Raw genomic sequence first — 15,711 nt, forward strand, 5'->3', positions numbered from 1 at the left:
AGTTGCTTAAGAAATTAGAAACTGAAGGAGGAATACAGGGAAAACTACTAAATTGGATGGAGGACTTTTTGCAAGAAAGAAAAATGAGAGTAGTGATAAGAAACCAGCACTCAAAATGGGATGAAGTAATAAGCGGTGTTCCGCAAAGAACAGTTCTGGCCCCAATAATGTTTGCTATATATATTAATGATATGGATGAAGGAATTGAAAGCTATATGAGCTTCTTTGCAGATGATGCAAAAATACTGAAAAGAGTGAAAACTGAAGAAGATTGTGAATCACTACAGAGAGATCTAAATATAGTACAGGAATGGAGTAGGAAGTGGGAGATGGAGTTCAATAGAAAAAACTGTAGTATAATGGAATTTGGAAAAAACAAAAACAGAATAACAGGAGCATATAAATTGGGAGAAGAAGGAATAAAAAAAGTAGAAAATGAGAAGGACCTGGGAGTCATTGTTATGAATAATATGTCACCTGAGAAACATATAAATAAGATTTTTGGAGAAACTTATAATTTAATAAGAACAATCAAAGTTGCATTTACATACCTGGATGAAGAAATGGTGAAGAAAATCCTAATCACCCTGATAAGACCAAGATTGGAATATGCAGCAATGATATGGTCACCAAGTACAAAAAAATGTATAAAAAAACTTGAAAGAATACAAAGAGCAATTACAAAACTGGCACCAACACTCTCAAAACTATCATATGAAGAGACTAGAAAAACTTGAACTACAGACACTAGAGCAAAGAAGAGAGAGAGGAGATTTGATAGCTATTTACAGAATCATGAAAGGCATAGAAATTACTGATAGAAAGAATCTGATAAAATGGGATGACAGAAATACAAGAGGACACGGAAAGAAAATAAAAAAAGACAGCTATAGAAGAGACTTGAAAAAGAACAGCTTTCCTCACAGAGTAATAAACAGTTGGAACAAGTTAGATGAGAAAGTGGTGTGTGCAAAAACAATACATGAATTTAAAAATAGTTTAGATAAAATGAGATATGAAGACGGGACCCCACGAGCATAGCTCCCCTTCCCGTAAAATACAACTAGGTAAATACATACATACGGTTGTCGGTATTTAATATGGAAAGTCAGCATACGCGGATTTGGTCATACGCAGTAATTTCAGGAACCTAACCCCCGCATTATTTGAGGGACTCCTGTACTCCTTTGTATGTCCCTTATATTCCAAGTTTCTGTAACACTTCATCTCAAAAACATACAATATATTCCTTAGTATGTTCCATATATTCCAAGTCTGCTCCATATATCATCATGGGTGATGTATACATGATTAATTACTATATGATATACAGTCAGACCTTGCCCAAAAAACAAGTGTTAGGTTCCTTTGCCTGTTGTGTAGGATGAAAATCGTGTTGGGCAAATAACAGGTCTCATGGGAAAAAATAGGTTGGGTTCCCAGACCCTTTCCAGACACCGATGCACAACATGACCCGGCGGGCTATTCAAATCGTACTGTTGTGAATCATGGTCATGTTCAGCAAATTCTGGGATATTTTACCTAATTGTGTAAATGCAAACTTTGTGCATGGTGAAGTTGTGTTGGGCAAGGTCTGGTAGTATATGTATACATGTAATGATATACATGTTGAAGACATATTTGAAAAAGTAGGTAACTTGGCAAGGAGTGAAAAGTATAACAAGATATGGATAAGAAGAGAAATTAGTATTGAGGAATTAGAAGAAAAAAAAACCACTAAGAGATGAAGCAAAGGAAAAAAACACAAAGAGAACGGAGACCGAAAGCAAGGAATTCTATTGGAGAGTAATCAACATGAGACTGAGGAAATTGTACATCAGAATGGGCAAACCAAAGACAAAAAAAAAAAAAATAGAGAAAGAAGAAAATTGAAAGTGGCCTATACCAACATCAACAGATTAATTTCAGGACTGAATGAACTTAATGATTACCTGCTAGAAGAAAAACCAGACATAATGGGAATTGTGGAGACTAAACTAAAGGGTGAAATACCATCCATTGATGTTGGACATGGACTATACAATTACTGGATTAAAAACAGAGACAAGAAACAGGAAGGAGGAATCATGTTCTAGGCCAAGAAACTTGAATGTGACAAAAATTTTGGAGGCCAAAGGTAATGTAGAACTGATCATGATAAAAGTTGAAGACAAGAACATGAAAAGTAGAAAGTTTGTGGTGACTTATGTGCCCCCAAAAACAAACGCTTGGAAAGAGAACGAGCATACAAAAATGCTAGAAGATACAAGGCAATCATTAAATGAGATACTAATGGACAGGGGTAATCTGGTAATTTTGGGGGACTTCAATTGCAAAGAAATTTGTTGGGAGAACATGACAGCGAGAGGAGGAGAAGACTTGTAGGATTATGTACTACTGGACATGACCATGGAATATACAATGATTCAGTGGGTCAGTGAAAATACCAGATACAGAAATAACGAGGAGCCATTGAAACTAGATTTAATATTTACAATAGAACCTGAAATTGTGGATAAAATCCAATACAAGACGCCAATTGGAAAGAGGGACTATATACTCATTGAGACTGAACTAAAGGAAGAAATATATATGGAGAGAAATGAAAAGCATAGGAAAGGAAGATTGATGTACAACAAAACGGACTTTGCAAAATTAAAGAAATTCTTCCAGAATGCAAAATGGGAAAAAATTTACATGGAAGACAAAAGTGGAAGAGAAATGGGATATCTTGATGGATAATTACAATGAAGGGGTGAATGGTCATGTACCAAGACAGAAGCTAGAGAGAGTGTACATTAAATGCTGGTTCAACAAAAGATGCAGTGAGGCAAATGACAGAAGGGACAGAGCTTGGAAAAGATGGAGAAAAGATAAAAAAAAAATAATAATAACTGGAAAATGGCAAGTTTATATAAACTACAGAAATAAATATGTTAAAGTGAGAAGAGAGGAAAAAAGGGACCATGAAAAGGATATCATAGATAAATGCAAAGAGCAACCCAAGCCATTCTATCGATACGTGAATGGTAAACTTAAAAACAAACAGGAAATGGTGAAACTATGCCAAGGGAATATAGAATACATAGAATTAGAAATGACCGAAGTCATGAATAAAAATATAATCACTTCAAATCTGTCTTCACTAGAGAGAAAGCACAATATTGGGACGAAGGTAATGAAAGGCGACCTCCCCCCATGAACAAGATAACAACACAAAAATAAATATTGGAACATCTATCAAATCTTGATGTCAGGAAATCACATGGCCCAGATGGAATTGCAAATTGGATTCTAAAAGAATGCAAAGAACTAACAAACAAAATACATAACATAATAAATTGCTCACTTAAAGAAGGAAAAATACCAAAAGACTGGAAAAATGCTAACATTGTACCAACATATAAAGGAGGAAACAAGGAAGAACCAACTAACTATAGGCCAGTCTCACTAACAAGCACTATAGCCATAATTTGTGAGAAAATAATCAAGAATAGATGGGTAAAACAACTGGAAGACAACAATATAATAAACCCAAGACAATTTGGGATCAGACAAGGAAGATCATGTACCACAAACTTAATATGTTTCTACTCAAGATTAATAGACATAGTGCAAGAAAGGAATGGATGGGCTGATTGTGCCTTCCTGGACTTACAAAAAGCTTTTGACAAAGTGCCACACAAAAAGTTATTAAAAAAACTGGAACATGTAGGAGGGATACAAGGGAACCTACTAAAATGGATGGAGGACTTCGTGATTGGAAGAAAGATGAGAGTAGTGCTCAGAGAAAAATATTCAGGTTGGAAAGAGGTGATCAGTGGAGTACAGCAAGGATCTGTATTGGCTCCAATAATGTTTGCTATTTATGTGAATGACATGGATAATGATGTGAAATGTTACATGAGCTTCTTTGCAGATGACGCCAAACTGTTAAGGAAAGTCAAAACTGAAAAGGATTGTGAATCACTGCAGGAAAACCTGAATAAGGTATGGAACTGGAGTCAGAAATGGGAAGTAGACTTCAATATTAACACGTGTAGCATAATGGAGTTTGGAAAAAACAAAAACAGAATATCAGGACAATATAAAATTGAAACCAAGGAGGTAAAGAAGGAGAGATCCGAAAAAGATTTGGGTGTAATAATCTCAAACGACTTGCCCTATGATAAATAGATAAACAAAATTGTTGGAAAATCCTACAACTTGCTAACATCAATAAAAGTGGCATTTACATATTTGAACAAAGAAATTATTAAAAAAAATATTGGTCACACTGATAAGGCCTAGACTTGAATATGCAGCAACATTGTGGTCACCCAATACCAAATAGAATATAAAGAAAATAGAAAAAATCCAGAGAGCAGCAACAGAAATGGCATCTGCACTAGCAAACTTGTCATTTGAGGAGAGATTGGCTAAGCTGGAGTTACCAACTTTAGAGCAACTACAGAATCATGAAGGGCACAGAAATACTTGATAGAGAGGACTTGTTAAACTGGGACAAGAGGACATGGAAAGAAAATAAAAAAAACATAGCTACAGAAGAAATCAGAAGAAAAACAGTTTTCCACATAGAGTAGTGGACACTTGGAACAAACTGGATAATGAAATAGTGTGCGCAAAAACCATTCATGAGTTTAAGAGCAAACTAGACACTGCGAGAAACAAAGGCGGGACACTATGAGCGTAGCACCCCTTCCCGCAAAATACAACTAGGTAAATACAGCTAGGTAAATACATTACATGATACATCACTACAAACTCTTTGCATTTATCTCTTAAGTAACTATTTTTCATACATTTATCATTCCACCCGGATTTAATGTTGTCATAAAAAAACCCTTACTACACAGTTGTCTCCTTCCAATCATTTACAGCCAAATATGTCTTTCAGAAAGGGGATGTCATTGACATAATTGCCAAGAATCCTTCTGGACTCTGGAAGGGCTGTGTTGGTGGTCGAGTAGGACATTTCAAGTTTATTTTGGTTGAAGAGGAGATAGAACAGCAGCGTGCACCACGAAGATCCCGAGTAAGCAGTTCAAGAGGGACAACTCGGAGGGGCAGATCTCGGACTCTTGAGGAACTTTTAGCCAGATTACGACTCAGTCATCTTGTTCAGGTAAAATAATTGTGCACTACCTTATTGATGTTTACATAAAGAGGAGAACAAGGAGGCTTTGAATGTCACACTAAGATATGCTAGAAGGTGACAGGTGAGGAGAATGATGAAGCTGTGTTAAGAGGAGGTTTATGTACTATTAAAAGAAGTGAAAGCTGGAAGGGCATCTGCATTGGATGGATGTAATAGTAATGGAATGGCTGGTAAGATTATTGATTGTATCTGAGAGAAGGAAGTACTCCTGGGGATTGGAGGAGTTGTGCTATACAAGGGGAAGGGAGATGAATTGTAAATGTAATTTCAGATAGATCAGACTTTGTAGTCAGTAAAATGTATGGACATGTGTTAATTGAGATGAATGGGGAGGGAACAGAGGTAGTGAATAGGGAAGAGCAGTGTGAATTAGAGGAAGAGGGTAAATTATCAAGTTTTGGTAGTTAAATGGTTATGTGATTAAGTGTAATCATCAGAGCTGGGACTACCAATTGACATTCGGTAGTCGGTAGATCGGTAGATCGGTACTACTGGCGGTAGATTTCTGCTACCGATACCGATCATTCGGTATTTTGAAGAAACTACCGAATACCGCTACCGATTGCATGATTGGCAGTCAATCGGTATCGGTAGATTGAAAAAGCGAGCGCGGGACTTTTTTGTTAAGACTTAAGAGAAGACGACCCCGGCAAAATGAAACGGACAAGTTTCAACACGTTCGAGCACATCTATGGGAAGCAGTTAGCAGGAAATTCCAGGAATTACTTTGATGTCATCACGCTTAGCCAATCACCGGCCGTTCTGGGCGTTCTCAGCCAATCAGAGGCCGCCACGACCTAGCAGATTCTTGCTCCCGCCAAAAGTTTTGGCGGGAGCCCCACTCTCGTTTGGCCTCCCGACGCGAGTACACCTACGCTCTAGCTCCTACGCTCTTGACCACGTGCTCAGCCTCATCGCCTAGTGTTTTAATCAAATGTTTAAAAGTTAATATATAATGCTGTATTGTCTAGTTTGTTTAAATTTAACTTTTTTTCAGTTAGATGTTTATTTTTTGAGAGAGAAATTCATTTATTAAATAAGGTATGTATTTTTGAACTTAAATAAGGTATTAAAAGACTCTAATTTACTTCTATTCTTAAGTTAACCTAAATAAGAGAGAAATAACTTAAGTCGGGAGGCTACTCGCTACTAACGACCTGAGAGGGAGGAGACGTCTGATAGACAGGATTAACTAATGGTTCCTTCATTGATCACACATATCCTTATAAGCGATTGGGTGGTGGCAGCGTATATCTCTTTTTTTTTTAATTCCCAATCCGTACTTATATGGATATTGTTGATCACTCTCATTCGAGGAGCTCTTGGTCGAACCCTAGTCAGACGAGGCGCCTCAACCACCTCGCCCTTCCACCCCTCAGTTATAAGACCTTGATAAAAGTCGTTCGAGACGCTGCTCGCCGTTACATGAGTGGAGACGGCACTACATTTTTGGCGGCAGCGGTGGGATTTACGCTATTAACCAACCTGAAGCCCACTTATCTGTTCGTCTTAAAAGCTTGTGTACCTTTCGGATTGACAGTAGTGTCATCATAGACAGGATAGGTCCTCGACAGTCACTAAGTAGGGGTATAAAAGTAATAACGAATGAAATTGTGAGGGGAAGTGATGTGTTAAGGTGTACAGCTTTGATAGGACTAGGCATTGTTAAAGTCAATCAAGTGAAGATGGATACCAAAACTGAATGGGAATCTAATTCAGGAGAGGAAGAAGAGGTGAGAGCAAGGATGGAAGATAGACCCGAATGGGGGTTTAACCCAGGAGGAGAAGGAGCAAGGGTAAGGACGGAAAACCGACCTGATCTGGAATTTCACCCAGGAGGAGGCCAAGGAACAGGTGCTACAAATGAACGAAGGGGTAACGAAGGACTATGGGATGTAATAGATGCGTTAAGGAACGTAATCGACATACAGGCACAGAATGCCCAATTCACACACAAAACCGCAATAAAGGAGGAAAAACCAAAGATACTCGCGGACCCAAACGGCATCCCCATACTAAAGTTGGAAGATTTACGGGGACTTGATGCCATACCCAAATTCCAACTCTTCATCGAGCTAGTGGAGCGATGCAGTGACGATGACCAGGAAAGAGTCCTGATTGCAAAGAGAAGGGCCAGCCCGGAATTAGCCGCCGTAATATACACCAATCAAAAGAGAGGAACCATCCACTCATGGGAGTCCTTTAAGACGAGGTTACAGAGGGAATACGGCATCGAAGTTAACCTAGATCGAGCATGGCAGGACTTAGAGAGCATGAGATATGACTGGGTAGAGTCGCCAGAGACATTCATACATGAATTTAGATACCTTCATGCAGTTCTCGAGACGAGAGTCCCGAGTGAATGCTTGCCACACCTGGACCAGACCATCAAAAGGAAGCTGTGTAATGGGTTACCCCCACAATCCAGGGAAAGAATGGAGGGGTTCTTAAACGATAGATACCCCCTTAGCCACTTTCTAACTAGGTTTAAGAACGAGAGGCAGTACCTGATGGTTCAAAGGGACTCACCAGTGAACGTGATACACGCCAAGGAGAGTAGAGACAGCCGTACCCGGGGTGATGTCGACGTAGATGCACTCATGGATAGGATCCGCAAACTAGAGGTTCGATTAGAGCAGGAGATGGGGAGGAATAAGCAAGAAGGTAGCGACCGACTCAGATACTGCCAGTACTGCCAAACGGCCTCCCATTGGTTAAAAGACTGTTGGAGGAAACCACCCCCTGGCCATTGTTTTGATTGTGGAATGCTGAATTGTAGGAGGGGAGACCCGAATTGCCCGGCCTTGATAAAGGGCAAGTACCGCTCAAACTCCAAAGGTTCAAAGTGACAGAGTTACAGAAAATCAACCCCGGTGATCACTACAGAAGTAGGAGGCCAACAACTGAGAGCATTGGTGGACACAGGGAGTGATCACACATTAGTGTCAGAGAAAGCATCTAAGATGATAGAAGGAGAACTCAACTTGCGGAGGAATCCTCCAAGATTGCAAGGGGATAATTGGAATGATAAAAACAAGGATTAATGTAGGTAATACAAACATGAGTGGAGACGGCACTACATAACTTAAAAAGTGTGTTATGGGCTTTTAAAAGCATTTTTTATTATATATAGAGCTTTTCTAATCTACCGATACCGATTGGACGCGGCTCGCTACTGACTACCGATACCGGTGGTAGATTTTTTCTACAAAATCCCAGCTCTGGTAATCATACACATACACATTCTCATAGTCATACTAATATGTATGCTTATGCATACTTGTAGAAGTATACATATATGTATAACTATTTGTATATATATGAGTACATATAGAATACAAGTATGTACATGTATTTGCATGCATACTTGTACTAATACATGTATTTGTACTATTATATGTACTCGCACCATTATTTGTAATTAAATGTATACTTGTACACTTATGAGTACACCTATGTATTATCTGTACATTTACTTTAGTGTATCTATTCTATGTTGTGAGAGAGGCAGAGGGGAAAACACACAAATAGAACGAGAGATTATTCTTTAACTAGTTTCACACTATGGTGCTTCTTCAGAAAAAATGTTACACTACAGAAAATACTGGCAATAAATACAGAAAATGTGTGGGTAATGAACTAGGATAGGTCTGAGTTCAAGGAGGCTCTAACTCTTGCTTGTTGGTCATACTGACAATCCGTGGGATGCTTCTGGTGATCATTTGTCCCGTTTTTTTTTCATTCTTTTGCTGCGTGCCATGCTGTTGTCTCCAATAATTTGATGTCATCTACTCTATTGTTCGTACATTTGTTGGTGGCTATGTACAGAGCTTCTACAATTTTTCTTTGCCTTTTGCCGAGATTATTATGAAGTCACTTGATCCCATTTAGGTAGATGTCCACATCTCTTGTGACACAGGTAAGAAAATTAGTGACCTTATCAAACCAAAGATAGAAAATAACAATACCTAAAGTTTAGTTGATAAAATTCCATGTTCAGGGTGTGACAGTGCATACAGGAGTCCCTCAAATAATGCGGGGGTTAGGTTCCTGAAATTACCGCGTATGACCAAATCCGCGTATGCTGACTTTCCATATTAAATGCCGAGAACCATATGTATGTGTATTTACCTAGTTGTATTTTATGGGAAGGGGAGTATGCTCGTGGTGTCCTGTCTTCATATCTCATTTTATCTAAACTATTTTTAAATTCATGTATTGTTTTTGCACACACCACTTTCTCATGTAACTTGTTCCAACTGTCTATTACTCTGTGAGGAAAGCTATTCTTTTTCAGATCTCTTCTGTAGCTGTCTTTCTTGATTTTCTTTCCGTGTCCTCTTGTATTTCTATCATCCCATTTTATCAGATTCTCTCTATCAATAATTTCTATACCTTTCATGATTCTGTAAATAGCTATCAAATCTCCTCTCTCTCTTCTTTGCTCTAGTGTCTGTAGTTCAAGTTTTGCTAGTCTCTCTTCATATGATAGTTTTGAGAGTGTTGGTGCCAATTTTGTAATTGCTCTTTGTATTCTTTCAAGTTTTTTTTATACATTTTTTGTACTTGGTGACCATATCGTTGCTGCATATTCCAATCTTGGTCTTATCAGAGTGATTGGAATTTTCTTCACCATTTCTTCATCCAGGTATGTAAATGCAACTTTGATTGTTCTTATTAAATTATAAGTTTCTCCAAAAATCTTATTTATATGTTTCTCAGGTGACATATTATTCATAACAATGACTTCCAGGTCCTTCTCATTTTCTACTTTTCTTATTCCTTCTTCTCCCAATTTATATGATCCTTTTATTCTGTTTTTGCTTTTTCCAAATTCCATTATACTACACTTTTTAGTGTTGAACTCCATCTCCCACTTCCTACTCCATTCCCATACTTTATTTAGATCACTCTGTAGTGATTCACAATCTTCTTCCGTGTTCACTTTTTTTAATAGTTTTGCTTCATCTGCAAAGAAGCTCATATAACTTTCAATTTCTTCATCCATATCATTAATATGTATAGCAAACATTATTGGGGTCAGTACTGTTCCTTGTGGAACACCGCTTATTACGTCATCCCATTTTGAGTGTTTGTCTCTTATCACTACTCTCATTTTTCTTTCTTGCAAAAAGTCTTCCATCCATTTAAGCAGTTTGCCCTGTATTCCTCCTTCAGTTTCTAATTTCTTAAGCAACTTCTTATGTGGTACTTTGTCAAAAGCTTTTTTTAGGTCTAGAAATGCACAATCAGCCCCTCCATCTCTTTCTTGTATTATATCTATTAGCCTTGAATAGAAACATATTGAATTAGTGATGCATGATCGTCCTTGTCTGAATCCAAATTGCCTTGGATTTAGCACGCTGTTTTTTTCTAAATATTTTACCCATCTACTTTTGATAATTCTTTCACAATTTTTTTTTTTACTTGTTAGAGAGACTGGTCTATAGTTGGTAGGGTCTTCTTTATTACCTCCTTTATATATAGGTACTATATTTGCTTTTTTCCAATCTTCTGGAACTTTTCCTTCTTTCAAGGAACTATTTATTATGCTATGTATTTTGTCTGCCAGTTCATTTCTGCATTCTTTCAAAATCCAGTTTGCTATTTCATCTGGTCCATGCGATTTTCTAACATCAAGATTACTCAAGTGTTTCATTATTTCATTCTTTGTTACTTATATTTCTTTCATAGGGGGGACTTTCTCTTTCCATTTGATCTCTTCAGGTTGTATATTCTCCCTTGTAAACACTGATTTAAAATGCTTGTTCATAATTTCCGCTATTTCAATTTCCTCTGTGTATTCAACTCCTTGTCTTAATTTCTCCAAATCTTGTTTGTTTTTCAGTTTGTTGTGCATGCGTGTGTGTGTGTATTTTTTACCTAGTTGTATTTACCTAGTTGTATTTTACGGGAAGGGGAGCTATGCTCGTGGGGTCCCGTCTTCATATCTCATTTTATCTAAACTATTTTTAAATTCATGTATTGTTTTTGCACACACCACTTTCTCATGTAACTTGTTCCAACTGTCTATTACTCTGTGAGGAAAGCTGTTCTTTTTCAGATCTCTTCTATAGCTGTCTTTTTTTATTTTTCCGTGTCCTCTTGTAATTCTATCATCATATTTTATTAGATTCTCTCTATCAGTATTTTCTATGCCTTTCATGATTCTGTAAATAGCTATCAAATCTCCTCTCTTCTTTGCTCTAGTGTCTGTAGTTCAAGTTTTGCTAGTCTCCCTTCATATGATAGTTTTGAGTGTTGGTGCCAATTTTGTAATTGCTCTTTGTACTCTTTCAAGTTTTTTTATACATTTTTTTGTACTTGGTGACCATATCGTTGCTGCCTATTCCAATCTTGGTCTTATCAGGGTGATTAGAATTTTCTTCACCATTTCTTCATCCAGGTATGTAAATGCAACTTTGATTGTTCTTATTGAATTATAAGTTTCTCCAAAAATCTTATTTATATGTTTCTCAGGTGACATATTATTCATAACAATGACTCCCAGGTCCTTCTCATTTTCTACTTTTTTTATTCCTTCTCCCAATTTATATGATCCTGTTATTCTGTTTTTGCTTTTTCCAAATTCCATTGTACTACACTTTTTTGTATTGAACTCCATCTCCCACTTCCTACTCCATTCCCATACTTTATTTAGATCACTCTGTAGTGATTCACAATCTTCTTCCGTGTTCACTCTTTTCAGTAGTTTTGCATCATCTGCAAAGAAGCTTGTATAGCTTTCAATTCCTTCATCCGTATCATTAATATATATAGCAAACATTATTGGGGCCAGTACTGTTCTTTGCGGAACACCGCTTATTACTTCATCCCATTTTGAGTGTTTGTCTCTTATCACTACTCTCATTTTTCTTTCTTGCAAAAAGTCTTCCATCCATTTAAGCAGTTTGCCCTGTATTCCTCCTTCAGTTTCTAATTTCTTAACCCCTTCCATACGGTGCCGCACACGTAGGCGTCATGGACTTAGATCTCGGTGGCAGCAGCCAATGCCAGCCGTACGACGTGTCGTAATAATACTCGCATCATAAAATATAGTCACCGCTTATATCGATCGTTCTCTCTTCACCCGTGAATTTTGATAACCATAGAAAATGCGATTACAAAAGAATTAGAAAGAATGTCATTATGGAGGGGCGACTACAATAAATATAATCAAGACGCCGATATGGCAGCCTCGCGAATACACTCGCTCCCCATGACGCCTATGTGTGCGGCACCGTATGGAAGGGGTTAAGCAACTTCTTATGTGGTACTTTGTCAAAAGCTTTTTTTAGGTCTAGAAATGCACAATCAGCCCATCCATCTCTTTCTTGTATTATATCTGTTAGCCTTGAATAGAAACATATTAAATTGGTGACGCATGTTCGTCCTTGTCTGAATACAAATTGCCTTGGATTTAGCACGCTGTTTTTTTCTAAATATTTTACCCATTTACTTTTGAAAATTCTTTCATAAATGTTTGCTATTGTACTTGTTAGAGAGACTGGTCTATAGTTGGTAGGGTCTTCTTTATTTCCTCCTTTATATATAGGTACTATATTTGCTTTTTTTCCAGTCTTCTGGAACTTTTCCTTCTTTCAAGGAACTGCTTATTATGCTATGTATTTTGTCTGCCAGTTCATTTCTGCATTCTTTCAAAATCCAGTTTGCTATTTCATCTGGTCCATGCGATTTTCTGACATCAAGATTACTCAAGTGTTTCAATATTTCATTCTTTGTTACTTCTATTTCTTTCATAGGGGGGACTTTCTCTTTCCATTTGATCTCTTCAGGTTGTATGTTCTCCCTTGTAAACACTGATTTAAAATGCTTGTTCATAATTTCCGCCATTTCAATTTCCTCAGTGTATTCAACTCCTTGTCTTAATTTCTCCAAGTCTTGTTTGTTTTTCAGTTTGTTGTTTACAAATCTGTAGAATAGTTTTGGTTGATCTTTACACTTTTCTATGACATCTTTTTCATATTTTCTCTTTTCCTCTCTGCACGTTTGTACATATTCATTTCTATAACAAGTATATATTTTCCATTTTTCAGGCCTTCTGTCTTTTATCCATCTGGTTCAAGCTTTGTCTCTTTTGTCTTTTAACTCCCTACAACTTTTGTTGTACCAGCATTTTACATATTCTTTTTCTTGTTTTTGTCTAGGGACATACTTTTCCACTCCTTTTTTGTAAATTTTTGTCAAAATATTCCATTTCTCTTCCACTGTTGTTTCTTCTTTGTATATTCCTTCCCAGTTTTCTTTTTGAAAGAATTCTCTTATTTTATCAAAGTTTGTTTTTTCATACATTCTTCCTTTTCTATATTGTTCATTTCTTTTCATGTATTTTTCTTCATTTAGTTCCAGTTCAATCAATATGTGGTCACTTTTACTTATTGGTGTTTTATATTCAATCTTGTCCACTATTCTAGGTTCAGATGTAATTATTAGGTCTAGTCTCGATGGTTCTTCATTTCTATATCTAGTGTTCTGTATCCACAGTGTCATTGTATGGTCAGTAATCATCTCAAGTAGAGTGTTTCCCCATGAGCCATCTCCACCCTTTACTGTCATCTCTTCCCAGCAGATTTCTTTGTAATTAAAGTCGCCCATCATAACTATTCTTCCTCCATCTTCCATTATCTTATTTAATGTTATCTTTGTGTCCTCTAACATACTTTTATGTTCACTCTTCCCACGAGGCTGTTTTCGGAGGCACATAATTTATCACAAACTTTCTGCTCTTCTTATCTCTGTCTTCCACTTCGATCATAATCATCTCTACTGTATTCTTTCCATATGTGACACACCTCACGTTTATATCCTTCTTAGTCAGGAACATAACTCCACCCCCTTGCTTTGTCTCTCTGTTTCTAATCCAATAATTATATGCATCATGTCCTACACTGTTGGGTGGTAGTGGACCTTTTAATTTTGTTTCTACAATTCCCATTAAGTCCGGTTCTTTTTCCTTCAAATAATCATTCAGCTCGTTCAATCATGTTATTAATCCATCTATATTTGTGTAAGACACTCTTAGTTTTCTGCCACTTCCATTGTGTTCTCTGTTTCCCTTTTGTTTTTCTCTTGTATGTCGAATTTCCTTAGTTTCATATTCACTACTCTCCAATAGAATCTCTTTTTCTGACTGTTCTGGTCTCGTTTTTTTCCTTAGCTTCAAGTCTTTTCATTTTTTCTTCCTCTCTTTCCTCTTTATTCATTTCCCTTTTTATCCATACCTTTTTATATTGTTCACTTGTTGCTAGTTTCCCTGTTTTGGATAAGATATTCTCTGCCGTCGTTTGTGACCTGAATTTAATCTTAATTGGTCTGGACTTATCTGTACTATACATTCCGAGCCTGAACTTTTCTTCGATTTGTTTCATTATTTCTGGTTCATCTTCCTGAACTAATTGTAGTAAACTGCTTACTTTTTCATTTTCCTCTTTGATTCTTGAGGTTCTATCTGGGTTATGTTTCTCTTCCATTCCTAATATAATTATACATTTCTTTTTGTCTGCTAAGTCTCTTACAATATTCTCCTTCTGTCTCATCACTTTGATAACTGAGTCTTCAGTTTGTTCTTTCATTTGCTGTTTAATTATATCAGTAAATGCAACTTTACTATTTTCCTGTATCTTCCTCCACCCCTGTGCCTCTTTTGCTATTGTTTCTTTATTGTCTTTATTGTTCCTTTTTAATTCTTCATTCTCCTCTATTACTTCTTTTAACTGTCTTTTTAGTTCTTCTATTTCATCAGTTAAGTTTTTGTTCGCCTTCTCTAGTTCTTCCAATCTTTCAACCTTTTCTGCAATTTTGGACATTTTACCGAACCTGTCTTCCCAATGTTCAGTCATTTTTTCAAGTTTTTCCTCCAGTTTTGCTAGTCGGGGGAGGTTGATATCTACTGCCCCCTCATTAAATCCTTGGAAATTATTATCCTCACCTTCCATTGAACTACTCTTATCTATGTTTCTAATCTTTACATTTTTGTTAGACATTTCGTCGTCACTAAATTGGTCGGGCCCTCTTTTGTTTACATGGCGTCTGCATGCCTGGACCAAGTCCTCTCCTTCCTCATTTCCTTCCATTTCCCTCAGTAATCCCTCCCCTTCTCCCTTTTCCTCACTTTCCCACTACACCACGAGCAATTTCCCCCCACCCTGTAAATACAATAGGTACTTCCTTTGCTTTGGGATCCACGAAATTTCACTTTTTCTTCAGAACGTCCTCAGCGCCGTCCGTTCGATGAAGTGTGTGCGTGCGCGTGTATTTATACGGCGCTTGTGGCGTATGTATGTGTTTGTGCATATATATATACGTGTGTGTGTGTATGTGGTGTATATGCATATGTGTATGTGGTGTATATACATATGTGTGTGTATGTGGCGTATACACGTGTGTGTGTGAATGTGGCGTATGTATATGTGTGTGTATGCGGCGTATGTATGTGCGTGTGGCGTGTGTGTGTGTGCGTGCGTGTATGTGTCTGTGTTCACATGTACAAGTAAGCATGTACATGCGTGTGTCTGTGTTCGTATTTGTGTGTA

At 37.2% G+C, this 15,711-nt stretch overlaps 1 protein-coding gene across 1 annotated transcript in view; it reads left to right on the plus strand.

Annotated features, from left to right (window-relative positions):
- LOC143034309 (uncharacterized) overlaps window positions 1-15,711 on the plus strand; it is a 334,099-nt gene that overhangs the window by 298,189 nt on the left and 20,199 nt on the right. Inside the window, exon 10 of the mRNA XM_076200244.1 lies at window positions 4,898-5,125. Coding sequence (XP_076056359.1) covers window positions 4,898-5,125 — 228 coding nt within the window. The remainder of the gene's footprint in view (window positions 1-4,897; window positions 5,126-15,711) is intronic.

This window comes from Oratosquilla oratoria, chromosome 17 (assembly GCF_046742065.1).
Source record: "Oratosquilla oratoria isolate Oo_2021 chromosome 17, ASM4674206v1, whole genome shotgun sequence".
Taxonomy (NCBI): Eukaryota; Metazoa; Arthropoda; class Malacostraca; order Stomatopoda; family Squillidae; genus Oratosquilla; species Oratosquilla oratoria.